The sequence below is a fragment of the Lissotriton helveticus genome, chromosome 5_1 (genome assembly GCF_964261635.1).
Source record: "Lissotriton helveticus chromosome 5_1, aLisHel1.1, whole genome shotgun sequence".
Taxonomy (NCBI): domain Eukaryota; kingdom Metazoa; phylum Chordata; class Amphibia; order Caudata; family Salamandridae; genus Lissotriton; species Lissotriton helveticus.
In genome coordinates, this window is record NC_136065.1 from 1091770571 (window position 1) to 1091784460 (window position 13890).

General features: G+C 45.5%; 1 protein-coding gene across 1 annotated transcript in view; it reads right to left on the reverse strand.

Annotated features, from left to right (window-relative positions):
• PCGF6 (polycomb group ring finger 6) overlaps nucleotides 1–13890 on the reverse strand; it is a 287484-nt gene that overhangs the window by 42577 nt on the left and 231017 nt on the right. Inside the window, exon 9 of the mRNA XM_078643692.1 lies at nucleotides 1617–1703. Within this exon, the coding sequence (XP_078499818.1) occupies nucleotides 1617–1703 (87 nt within the window). The remainder of the gene's footprint in view (nucleotides 1–1616; nucleotides 1704–13890) is intronic.

The window sequence follows — 13890 nt, forward strand, 5'->3', positions numbered from 1 at the left end:
TGAAGATTTGTTCAAGGATATTTAGAATGGAACTGGTGTATCTCCTAAAAGGCGTTTGTTACATCACCTCATGAAGTTTGTCATCCTTCTTAGGGAGGCCGGAGTAGGCGGTGGTCAGAAGGGCCAGAGTACTGGGGGCCCGGACGCTCGCTGTTAAACGCAATTGACTGTTGCTACAGACGTAATGGTAGACAGTGATGTGATGAAGATTGTACTCGAAACGGGGTAGAAGTTTGCAAGCCTGAAGACATGATGTGAACCGTCGAGCTTGTCAAGACTGGGAGCTCACTGGATCATGTTTAAACCTGATGGTGGAGAAAAACAATTGATTTGGTGACCATGTGCATCAACACCTAGAAGAGAAGTCACTGAGATCTCTTGATTCAAAAGACTTCTTCGAAGAAAAAGAACTGCCAATGTCTGAGTCTAACATTAGATGGCCGGGTATGCTCAGCACATGAATCTACAGCCACACATGCTACGAAACAAATATTTTCAATCTATCCAGTGTCATGTCAGATTAATTCCTTAGTTAAAGATGGTCTACTGCAGTTTGTGTGAAGAAGGCATTCGTTTGTGATAGCGTTCTGTTTTAGTTAGCCTTGAATGGAACTAACTTTTTCAGCAACAAAATGATGGCTGGAAAATCTTGAAAGTTTGGATGCAGTATTAAGCAGTGCCAGTATGACTATAAAGGAATGGAGCACTGAACAGCAGTTGGAGGGGATACAAAAGGGACAATTTAAAGCGCTGGCAGCAATTTGAGGGATCAAAGAAAATAAGTGTAGGATTGAGAGAACTACTGGATGAGCAAAGCAGAAGTAGGGGTGGAGAGGAGTTTCATTTCTAGAACTGTTCAGTAGTGGGAGTTTCTGCCATGATGAAGTGTTGCATGAAGAGTAGTGCCTTGAATTTTGCCTGAAGTGGGGAGAGACGGCATTTGTCGGATTCAGACAGGCATAAAGTTTCACACTCTAAGTGCATAACATGGAAAGGTCTGGAATTTTTTCTTCTCTTTCTACATTTCCTGGCACTTAGTCTTATGATGTTGCTACTATTCGTCTGTCATAGATTTTTGGACATCTTAATCTTGGATACCAGATAAAGTGGGGTGCCACAGATTTGTAGGTTATGTGCAGTTTTTGAAGGGGATAACAGAAGAGCTCTCTGAGGGTTAGGGTTATCCTGTCAAATTTCCAAAGACCTTTGATGATTCATGCCGCTACACAAAGAATCCATTTAAGAAGAGATAGGTGGGTTTCTCCTAGCCAGAGGAGCAGGGCATCCGTCAAGGTGAGGCAACCATAGCGCCTTGACTGCTGTTCTGAAGTGGTAATCTGGGAGGAAAAGCTTTGAATGAACCTGAAACCCTGCTATTTTGCTCATGTGTATCATTGTAGACAGGAACCATGGAACATACTACACGAGGCACAAGTACACCGACATTAAGCACACTATGGCAAAAAACAAGCCACTGGCAATATAAAAAATTATTTTATTTACTAGAGCACTGGAAAGGGGCAATGATTTTCAACCATTATTTTATGTGGTCATTGCTTCGGTTTTACATTTCATTGAAATTACGTGAAGCAAAATAACGTTAAGACCAGTATTACCTGTATTGCAGTATCGCCAATGGCACTGAGAATTTCCCTCAAAGTCTGGTAATGCTCCAACAAATGGTCTCCACATATAATGTCCACCTGTAAATAAACATGATATTGTAATAAGAAGCGGACTGTAGTTTAAACCAGCAGAAAGCAAGTATTACATTATTGATTGAGTCCTACTGTCATACGATTCCATCATGGGTGCAGTTCACTAATTTAACCAACCTAATTTCATTTCCTTAGATTCTGCACTATTTAAGTCGAAGGGCACACACTTCGGTCTTATGCATATATATTTAGAAATATCCTTTTCATTGGGCATTCTATATTTACGATTTACTGATATTGGCAGTCTTGTTAACGGAAATATGTAGCAAACTGAAATCCACCCACTAGCATATTGGTGGCAGAATTTGCCACACTAGTGTTTCAAATATTCCTTTAAAAAAAGTATAAAACGCATCAATGTATTTAGAAAAGGGAATGTGGATAGAATTCTGGAAAAGACCATGAGCAAGTGTACAGGCATTTTCATTTAGTTGTGTACTGCAAAAGAAAGACAACCTACAGCCTTTCCTTTCACAATCCTTGTACTTCAAAAAGATTGTCACATAATTCCCTTTAAAACCTCCTCTCATTTTGCAGTCCGAAAAAAAAAAGTAAATAGAAATGCCCATTTACAAGAATACTAGAATAACAAGGGAGTGGATGGAATTGTTGAATTATTCTCAGCTACTGGAAATCGCTCTGGGCTGCATTCCAGTCCATCATTTTTCACCCACCATGCCACCTCAGTTTGGAACCAGCCATATGCAAATCAGTCTTGACCCTGTTCCAATGGGAACAGTGCAACCCGAACTGCCTAGTTTCACCCTTATCACCTTTATAGTGGGCCGGATATGCCCAGACCTGGCTCCTGTCCACACTATGCCACTGGAACCAAGCTGTACCTAGCTAATGGCCCCTTAACAAGGGCGAAACCGGCCCGGGGTTTCTCGAGTTTCGATTCAGGCTTGGCAGTTTGGGCTGGACTGCTCCAACTGGAGCAAGGTCAAGGCTGATTTGCAGATGGCTGGGACCAAACTGAGGTCACAAGATGTGCAAAATAACGATGGACTGGGATGAGGCCCGAGTAATCACCAGTGGCGGAGACTAATTCAAGTATTCCACCCATTGCTTATTGGAATATGTTAGCATGTTAAGCAGCAGTTTGTCAGAAGAGATAGCCAGATATTTGACCTCAGTCTTTGAAGCACCAGCAAATGTGACAAGACAAACACATAATTTAAAGGCACCTTTATTTAGTGCTTGGACTATCCTGACCCACCAAAAATCAGCATGCAACGATTAATAGTTTGGGTAACTCTGGTCTAGAGTTAGTCGGTATGGTACCAGAATGGTCAGAAAATTGTGTCCTGAAGAACAAGTTACTTACCTTCGGTAACGCCTTATTTGGTAGAGACCAAACGCCTAATTTAGAACTCGGCAGATGGGTTACTGCGTCACAACGGTGATGGATATCCTGTCTGCCAAAATATAAATTCCATGATATATTATGGGATTTATATTTCGGCAGATGGGGTATCCCTCACCGGTGTGACGGAGTAACCCGTAATCTGAATTCTAAATCAAGCCCTATACCTACCTGCGGAATTTCCCAAGGTGTTAGACTGTCAAGTCAAGTCAAAATATATGTTTATTGTGACCTTAGTCTTTAAACAATACAGTGAGCATAACGCCGAATGGAGTATGCATCATAAAATCATACACTTATTATTTTTAAAAACTTGTCCGTTAAAAATATCATACACACCCTTATCAAAAATACAAAAGATCAGTGCATTTACAGTTATCTTAAAACATATTTTATATATTAAAACCTATACACATTCTTATCACTCCAGGAATTCTTTCCGCTAAAAACCATACAGTACTACAAGTTATTCTTTGGCCCTCAGCGCATTCAGGGCCTCCTTTAAAAATTTCCCGAGGGCTATTACAATATCAATGTAGGGGATTTCAGTTAGGAGGCTGGCCGCTTGTAACCTAGTTTTTACCTCATATTTTATAAATACTGGGCGCAGCCAAATTTTCTTTGTTTTAGGGGTACCGCACAGTCTAACAGGAAATGCATCAGATCACCTTTGGTTCCCAAATTACACCTACAGTAACCTTCCTGATCTAACATTCTTATATTAAGGTCTCTGTTTATTACCCATGGGTTGATACCAATTCGAAGCCTCAAGATCTCTTGCCTGAAGCCACGATTGGGTAATCTATCAAGGTATGGGAACCAGTTTTCCTGGGACCACGCATTTAACATATGCGCCACAGATTTTTTCGTTGTTAGGTAACCTATATCAGTTGATTTCGAGACCTCTTTCCCCCTTTGCTTCAGATCTACTTTAGAGATAAGGATTTGATATGAACTCAGATCCAAATCGATCTCAAGTGAGTTACAGATTCCCTTCAATTTTTCCCTACTGGACTTTGCCCATTTTAACTCGCTTTTCTGAATTTCTTTGCGACACCAATATGCTACTTTTTTGCTTTCGGGGTCTTCTAATCTCTTCCAGAATCTGATCACAGCCATCTGGGTTAATATCACCCAGGACTTTGTCCCTATTTCAGTTCTGATGGCTTGTATCATTGCAGATCGAGGAAGAGATAAGAGCCTTTTTATGCAGTTTCCCTCTATCATGTCCCAAGATCCCTTACCGCTCAAATAAAGGATCTCTGCGCCATATAAAACTTGCGGGGGGATCATTGCTTCAAAGGCTCTAAGCATTGGTCGGTGTGACTTCTCGCCATAGTCCCCATTGAACCTTTTTAGGCCACATATGGAGGAGAGTGCCTTAGCTTTTTGCGTTTCCAGGTGGATATTCCAATTTAAAGTCCTGTCAAACCAGATACCCAAATATCGGTACTCATTTACTGACTCTAGTTTGAGGTCCCCTATGAACCAACTAAATCTGCTTGGCTTTTTCCCAAAGCATAGGGTTTTAGTTTTATCCAGGTTAATGGTCAAGAATTTGTTGGCACAGTAAGTATTAAAGGCATTTAGCTTCCTTTGGAGGCCTCTCTCAGTCTGATCTACTATCACCAGGTCATCCGCGTACAATAGGCAGGGTATCTTGTTTCCGTCCATTTTGGGGCTGGCACTACCCTCCACCTCAAGGTATGCCGGGAGATCTGACAGAAAAATCGAAAAAAGCTGGGGGGCCAGCACGCAGCCCTGTCTTAGCCCATTGGCGATGGGTATTTTGGGAGTTAGGGAGCCCCCAGTATCTTTAATTACTTGCCCCCAGTTTTCCCTATGAAGTTCTGTTATTATGGTAAGGAGGTCTTTTGGGATGTTAAGCCTCTTTAATATGTCCCATAGGCTAACCCGATCCACAGAGTCAAAGGCTGCTTTGAAGTCGACGAAACAACAGCATAGCTTGCCGTTTTGTTCCGTCGACTTCCTCGCCATCGCCCATAGGGCAAACCCGTGATCTATTGTCGAGTGGCCCGGTCTAAAACCGCCCTGTTCTATGGGGATTATTTGGCACGCCTCCACCCATGTATTCAGTTGTTTTAGGACAATTTTAGAGAAAACTTTCTCTCCAATATCTAGGAGATTAATCAGCCGATAATTTTTTGGCGCATCTTTGCTCCCCTTCTTATGGATCGGCCTGATTATGGCCCCCTTCCAGGTTGGGGGTATTACTCCTTCTTTTAACACTACCTGGAACATCTTTGCAAGGAATCTTGCCCACCATTTAACCTCGGTCTTCAAAATTATTGCAGGTAAGTTGTCTGGGCCTGCTGCCCGAGTTAACTTAAGTTCTTTTATTGTGAGCTCGACTTGTTCTTCATTAAATTTAACTAGAAGATCTTCTGAGATAACTTGCCATGTTTTGGCCTCCATCTCCTCTCTAGGCCTCCTCGCCCCGTACAGTTCTCTTATATAGGTATCCCATGCTGCCTCACTCACCACACAGTTTAATTCACCCTCTATTGTTCCAGCTGCCGCCTTTCCTAGCTGCCAGAATTGCCTTAGGTTTTTATTCTCTATGGCATTTAAAAGTTCTAGCCAACATTTTTCTTTGTGTGACCTTTTTGCATCAAGTACCATTTGCTTGAATTCTTTTTTCAGCTTAGCTAGGTAGTCATGTCTCTCTTGTGTAAACTTCTTTTTTTGTTTCCTTTGTTCTGCTCTTATCTCCCTTTTCTTATTTTGGCACGCCACAGAGAACCCGTTACCACGGTTTGATTGTTTTGCCCTTATGGGCTTATCCCCTTTTAATTTTATCTCTAGGCATTGAACTACTTCTTCTAATTTTACAATAAACCATTCCAGTTTTTTATTCTCATAGTTTTCGGGGGCCATTTTTATTTGCGTGGCCTTCAGTTTTTCTAAGTATTCCTCTGTTAATCGTGTCGTCACTCGTTTAGGATACTCGACCTCCTGGTTAATCACTATTTCTCGCTGTAATTTCCTGCCCCCCGCTATTACTATGTGTAGAAGTTTGTGGTCGCTCACCTCTTTTTGAGCTACCTCGAAGTGCCTAATCTGATGAAAATTCCAGGCCTGTAGAAAAATATAGTCAATTGGGCACTTCTGTTGCCCTAGGATAAACGTTTTTCCTGCCGGTATATCAGTCTCTGTTCTTCCGTTTACACAATGGAAGCCCCTGCCTCCTAGCATATTTATTAAATCACGGTCTTGTCTCGATGTATCCCCAGCTGGGAACCTTGCCGGGTTTATACCGTATACCTCTAACTGTTCCCTGTTCCAAATGTCAGCCTTTTTTGGGTTCAGTTTATGGTTGAAGTCCCCCAAAATCATTATTATGTCTGCGGGATAATTTTCTAGAGTACTGTCTACATCCTCTTTAAAAAATCTCATTTCCCTTTCATACTCCACCCCATTTTCCCACTGCATGTATACATTTAATAAAATCAACATTTTATAATTTTGGTCCACCGTCATGAGTTCAATCCTGCTTGATTGGACCCATTTACATTTTGTCTTCAACAGTTTTATTTCCCTCATTACTTTTGTTGATACCAATGTCAACAGGCCTCCAGACGGCCTCCCGCGATTTTTCTTTATGGCAGGTTGATGAATCTGGGCATAACCGACCAGAGTTGGGGTATCGTCGCATAACCAGGTCTCTTGTAGGCAGGCGATGTCTACTTTAATTATGGTTTCCTTTATATATTCCCATTTTTGTTCATTGCCTAGCCCGTTTGCATTCCAAGATAAGAGACCTAGTTCTTGCGAACCCCCTCCATCCTATTCGACGTCGCTCAGACTGCCTTCATCCTCTGTAACCACGGTAATTCTTTCAGTGCTTTCCCCCGCGGGGGTGTTATATAATGACCAGTTACCCCATGAGGAGTCATTGCCTGAGTTATCGATTACGATGTTCAGCAAGCTTCGGTCGCCTTTTGGTTCTTTATAGAGAGTCACTTGTCTCTTCTGGAGCCCGGCATGCTGTTTTAGGAAGTTGTTATCTTTCGCGGTTTTTGTCTCACTCTCGGGGATAATCCTTATTCCCTGTTGCATTATTTCATTTGAAGCTTTCAGGATTGCCCTTTTTACCAGGTCTGAATATAGGGTAATTTTTGTTATTTCCTTTCCCTGCTTATTTTCTTCAAAACCGACCTGCTGGAGGTCTTTAGTACCGATCCCTCTCAGGCTACCGCATTTTGCAAATGCGGATAAAATCTCTGCTCTATTCGTGGGGTTTGTATTTCTTGTCAGCTTCCCTTTCCTCCCTACTGTTATCAGGTCCAGGAATAACCATTTGTTATCTGCTCTCTCCCATAGGTTCTTATTCGTTTCGTTCCCTTGTTGGTTGATGCTTGATCTCCCTCCTCTCCGACCTTTGTTTCTCCTATTAGGTTCATCATGTATCTGTGGTCTTATCGTCCTTTGATTAATAGACCGCTCTTCCCTTGGCCTTGCTCTTTGGCTTGTCGTGCGGGTGGGGGGAGGGATCTCAATTGCCTCCCGATGCGTCTGCTTTTTCCTTGACGCACTCGGGGTTTTGGGAGGTATAGGAGGTTTTGCCTCTGCCTGTGCAGGTCTATGTGTTGTAAATGTTAGGGCTGATGCTTTTAATCCTGACTTCTTCCTCCCCTTCATTGTTTCTTTCTCTTTTCTTAATCCTGCTGTTTTCTTTTGCCTGGTTCTTCCTATCCTGTTCCTGGACCCAAGTGTGATATACCCTCTACATCTTTTTATCAGCATAGGTCTTCTTGAGATATACACATTGTCCATAGGGTTTGCTGAATCCTTTGCTGTTTGTTCTGCAGGTTTCATTTGGCTTTCCAGAGATATCACACTGTCTTCTTCCAGTACTAACCTGTCACTTTCCTCAGTTGGATGCGCTGTGACTGTTGGCATTACCCTACTTGGCAATTGGCTCTTTATTTCTCCGAGTTCATCTTCAATTTTCTTTAGATGATGTTTCTGAGCTTTCAACACTCCGTTGTTTGAGAGAGTTACTTCCAGGATTCCTTGGAGTGCTTTCTGCATTAACAAGATTAACTCCATCAGTGAGGATGTGGGAGTTTCAGAGAGCTCCGAGTCCTGTGTCATATTTCTGGCTGGGATTGCTGGGTAGCTTGTCTTTGAGCTAGCCTTTAAGCTATCTCGCTGTGTTGGGGATTTTTGCAGTGGAGGGTGTTGATGGAATTGGTCTGGTGCACCTCCCCAGATGGCACTCTGATTCTGGTCTACGTTACCCCTGTGATCCTCAATCCCAAGTGACAGGAGTGAGAACATCTTTGGTGAAGATGATAGACGTGGCGCCGAGATTTGGTGGTTTTGGCTCTGCAATGTCTGATTCAAAGAATTGCGGTTCGTCCCTACCTCCTCGTTATCGGGGTTGGCTTCTTCCTGGGATTCACCTTTATTTGCCCGTCTCTTCTTTTCGTCTGATAAGTTTAGGTTTTCGCCACTATCTATGCCAATTTCCACTATATCTTCATCTAAAGCCGATGTTATTGCTGGGTTTAATGATTTGTAGTGTTTGCCTACAAACTCTTTTACGGACTTTGATGCTGCCGTGTTCTCCTTCTGTTTATTAGATATTTGGTTGCATCCTCTTTTTGCCTTCACGGGATTCTTCGTTGCTCTTTTAACTTTTCTTTTCTTTCGTCTCCCTTTACTATTTTCCATAGATGATGCATGGCTTTCCTGGCTTTCATCCGGAGATTTTGAGCCCTCCAATGATTTACTCTTTCCTAATTCGTCCGGTAGTTTTTGGCCTCTTTTGGGTGCCATTTCTGGGCACAAAACTGTTGCTATACTGAGGGTGGAAACACTTAAATATTGCTTATATTAAAAAAATAAAAAAAAATAAAGCTCACTTACCTCTGTTCTGCCTTTGATGCCTTCTGCCTGGTGCCTGCTGCCTTGCCCCACTTATATCTCTGGCAAATTTAAGTTCTCCCACTTCTCTGTGGATTTTTAGGCTTTATGCTCTTTGTACAGTCTTTGTACTGTCTGAGGCGTCTATTACGCTGCCCTTGTTGTCAGCTTCCGTCTTCAGAGTATTGCAGTCTACGGTCTTGTCGGCTCTGCTGAGCCTGCTTAAAGTCCGACTCTGAGTCCGGTGGCTGTTTGTACTAGGGACAGTAGCGTTCTCTGCAGCTGCAGTTTTTTCTGTGTCACGCGAGCCTTCCGACGCGCGCTGCTCCCGCTTCCACTCCCGCACCCCTCTCCGTATGCTCCGCAGCTATCCGCGGCGGGGGGGAGAGGACTATGGCGGTTATCTTACTTGCACGCTTAACTCTTGATGCCGTCAGGCAAGAGCTTGCTCCTCCGTGGGCTCCGCTGGTGACCGCAGCTAGGGCGGAGGCTGGGGGGGAGATCTTTGCGGTTATCGCGTTTGTGCGTCTGCCGCAAGAGTCCGCAAGAGTCCGCTGCAATAAATATCTCCGTAGATTCCAGCGCCGAGTCCCCACGCTGCTTTCACTTACACCGCTCCTCTCCGCTCGGTCTATCGGCAATCTCTGTGCTTGGTCTGGGGGGGCGTGGTTAGGCACGGCACGGCTAGGCTCAGCTAGGCAAACAGGTGTTAGACTGGATCTGGACGATTTTTCGTAAGCAATACCCCATCGAGTTGGTTGTGGTGTTGGTCACCTCCGCGTGCGTTGTCAGTGTCATCCACAGCACCGATATAGGTGCCACCCAGGCACGCTGACGTCAGTTTCTTTTTACCACCTTCCACGCCAGAAGCGCAGAGCCATGAAGAACACAGACTACTAGTGTGGAAAATTAGTGCCCTGAATGAGAGCAGTCCTGTCCCTAGAAATCTGTTCGCACAGCGGAGAAGATGGGTGGGTCGGTAAGGAATCTGCGGCTAGATATAGTCTCGACCAGGTAAGGCATTACTGAAGGTAAGCAACTTGTTCATCTGATATGGGACTTCTAGCCGCAGATTCCTTACCTTAGAATAGATACCCAAGCAATACAATCCCACCCTGGAAGGTCTACGGACCGAGAAGGAAATGCTGCAGGACAGAACGGACGAAATGCCCATTCGTACGGGCCTGAATGTCAAGGCAGTAATGTTTGGTGAATGTATGCAGGGAAGCCCACGTTGGTGCCTGGCAGATATCCAGGACCGGAACTCCGTGGGCTAACACAGTGGTCGAAGCTTTAGCTCTAGTGGAATGAGCAAGCAAGCTTTTAGGATGTTTCTTCTTGGTCAATGCATAGCAGACTTTTTTTTTTATAACTCTTTTTAGTGAGTGCAGTGGTGCAAGTATATAATATCATGACTTAGAGACAAAAAGAAAAACTCTTACAGATATTAAACATGAGTTAGGGTTGGCACAATAATCAGTTACAATTATACATATTTAGACGTAGGAGATTTTAATGGAAAAGCACAGCCCAACTGGAGAAAGTCCGCTTCTGCACAGCCTGACCTTTCTTTGCACCAACATACCCCACGAAGCTCTCGTGAGTGGTCAAGGAAGAACGACAACAAACTTTTTTGGTCCACATGTTGAAGTTTCTGTGTGATGGAGTGACATACGTGAATTGTGAAATGGAGTGACCACTTTTGGGAGGAAAGAGGCGCTTGTGTGAAGCACCAGTTTGTCAGGATAGACTGACAAGTAAGGTGGCTTGGATGACAAGGCCTGCAGCTCACTCACTCTTCGGGCAGATGTAATAGACACAAAGAAGGCTGTTTTAATTGTAAGAAATCTGAGAGGACAATTATGGAGAGGCACAAAAGGAGCACACATCAAGAATGTTAAGAGTCCCCACAGGACAGCACTGCTGGGCAAAGAGAAAGAATGAAAAGTATAACTTCTGAAAAGGGGGCAGAAAGGGGATCAATGTATTTTTCGGCACACCATGCCACAATTTCTTTCCAATGGCAGGCTTATAACGTCTTGGTGGAGGGATTCTTGGCTGCTAAGATGATGTGGCAGACTTCGGGAGGAAGGTCAAAAGCGGTCCACTGCTGCCGCTAAATATCCATGTTAGAAGGTAGAGACTGGGCAGGTTTGGGTGAAGAACCCTTCCCTGTGGCTGTGACAGAAGATCCTCCTGAATAGGCAGCCTGATCGGAGGATCGATGGCCATACTCAGTAGCTTGTGATACCAGAGTCTCCATGCCCAATCTGGTGCCACAACGTTGACTTAGACCCAGTCTTTATTGATCTTCTACAGAACTCTGGGAAGGCGGCATGATAGGAGCTTAAAGGTCTATAGGAGGCCTGTGCTCCACAAAAGATAAAAACCGTCTCCAAACCAGAGGCGCCTTGGAAACTCCAGCAAGCAAAATATCTGACATTGAGCATTCTTGGCAGACACAAACCGATCTAACCACATCTTACCCCACTGTTGAAAGGGACCGTGCACCACCTCTGGGTGGGACAGACATGCTCAATCCGCTAGGCATCGATGACTGAGTTCGTCTGCTCTGGCGTTCAGATATGCCCAGTTGTTTCGGCTATGTTCAGAGACGTGGGCCTCTTGACAAAGGGACCAAGACTCCAACCTGCCCCGATTGTTGCAGTACCACTTGACAATGGTGTTGTCGGTGAACACTTCCACTATCCTTCCTTAGAGGGAGGGTGGAAAAACTTTCACTGGCAGTCAGATCGCATGGAGCTCCAGCAGGTTGATGTGGATTCCTGATTCCGTCTGAGACCAGAGTACTCTGATCTCCACCTCTCCCGGATGGCCACCCCATCCCAGGAGTGGCGCATCCGCACTACTGTGAGATCCAATTGGGGAAGGTAGAGTAGTCTGTCTCTGACCCAATCGCAGTTCATTAGCAACCACTACATAGCTTTTGCAGTTCCCTCCGAGATCTGGGCCTTATCGGATAGGTTCCCCTGATGCTGTGCCCATTGGAACTTCAGGTCCCACTACAGAGCCCCCATATGCCATTGGACATGAGTTACCAGTAGGATGCAGGAGGCCAGGGGTCTGAACAGCCTCAGGGTCTGTCTCACTGAAATCCAGGACAGAGGCTGAAACATCGGTATCATAGCCTGTCACTCTGGAGGATAAGCCCGAAACTGCTCTGTGTCCAGAACACCTCCGATAAAAGGGAGTGTCTGAGAGGGAGTCAGGTGTGGCTTCATCATGTTGATAGTGAATCCCAGCAAGTGCAGAAGGTTTGCCGTAGTCTGGAGGTGGGAGACGACAGCTTGGGGCCAGTCGTTGGAATTGGAGATGACCGGCACCCCTGATCTGTGCAGGTGCGCTGCAACCACCTGAGGAGGGCTGGTAAGGCCAAAAGGGAGCACGGTGAACTGAAAATACTCTAGGCCTACTGTGAACCACAGATAACATCTGTAGGGTGGTAGGACAGGAATGGGGAAATAAGCATCTTGCATGAGGAAGTAGTTGAGAGGCCGCAGGTCTAGAATAGGACTATGGCCTCCATCCTTTATGGAAACCAGAAAGAAGCATAATTAGCAACTACAACCTACTTCTGACATTGGCACCCTCTCTATGGCTCCCTTGGGTGCCCATGCTGGTAAGAGCAGAGATTAGGAGGGTTTAGAAGCTGGACCTTTTGGGATGTGATGGACTAACCAGACCGTTGGTTGTCTGACCCATAGGGCTGTGGGTACCGCACCCTCTGCCACGCAGAGGCTGGGGAGCATGTGCGGCTCGGGTGGCTGAGAGGGAATTGGCACCGCTGGAAGCCCCTCTGTAGCCACGAAACGAGAGAAAGGCGGATTGAGGGTGACATGAGGCTGAAGAAAGGCCCATGGTCCTGGCGATAGCTGACTGTCCTTAAAGCATTCCAGCGCCGATTCCGCCTTGTCTCCGAAGAGACAGATGACATCAAAGGGCATGTCCTTAAGGAAGTATTGGACATCCCTGAAAAATCAGTCATCCTTAACTAGGCGTGGTGCCTCAAGGCCACCAGGCCACCACCGAAAAAAACGATCTGCCCAGTGAGTCGGTCGTGTCAAGTTCACAATGGATAGTGAACTTCACTGCTTCTCTCCCATTAGCAACAGCCTAAGAGATTACGCCCCGGACCTCCTTGAAGACCGTTGACAGCACCTGCGCAACCGTGTCCCTTAGAGCGTGGGAGTAAAGGCCCAAAAGGCATGCAGTGTTCACGGACTGCAATGCCAGGCTGGCGGGAGAAAACATCTTCTTCCCCAAAGAGTCCAGCCTGTTAGATTCTCTATCCGGGGAGGCAGAAGGGAATACACCAGGATTTACATGGGATGTAGGGGCTTGGATCACCAAGCTTTCCAGGGTAGGGTGTAGGGTAAGGAAATTTGGGTCGCCTGAGGAGGGGCGACAGACAATCGTCCTATTCACAGGAGTCCATTGGCTGGGTTTGAACCAAGGCCCCAAAAGGACGGCAGTGAGGGCCTCACTGAACATAAGTAGTCCTGACTGCCACTGAGGGCAAGTGAAGGTTAAGAACCTCAACCGCCCTCTGCACCACCATTGCGTAAGAGGGTCCCTCCTCTGTAGCGACAGCAGATGGAGAAAGCAAACCAGCATCTGTAGTAGTATCCAGTCCACTGTCCTCATCCAGTTCCTCACACCAGTCCATGTTAGGGTTGTCTTTATATGGTTAGTATTCCTCAGGGTCCAGCAAGCCCTTCCATTCCTCCTCAAGTCCTAACCCAAGCGAATAGAGTTCAGGCTCCGAACTAGGGATCAGAATAGGTATGACACCGCCAGTGGGTGTTGGGAGTGTTGGCATCTGGACTGGCATCAGGGAAGGCAGAGTTGGTACGACCGGTGCCGGTCTGGATCCAGGAATGGGTCCATGGGGCC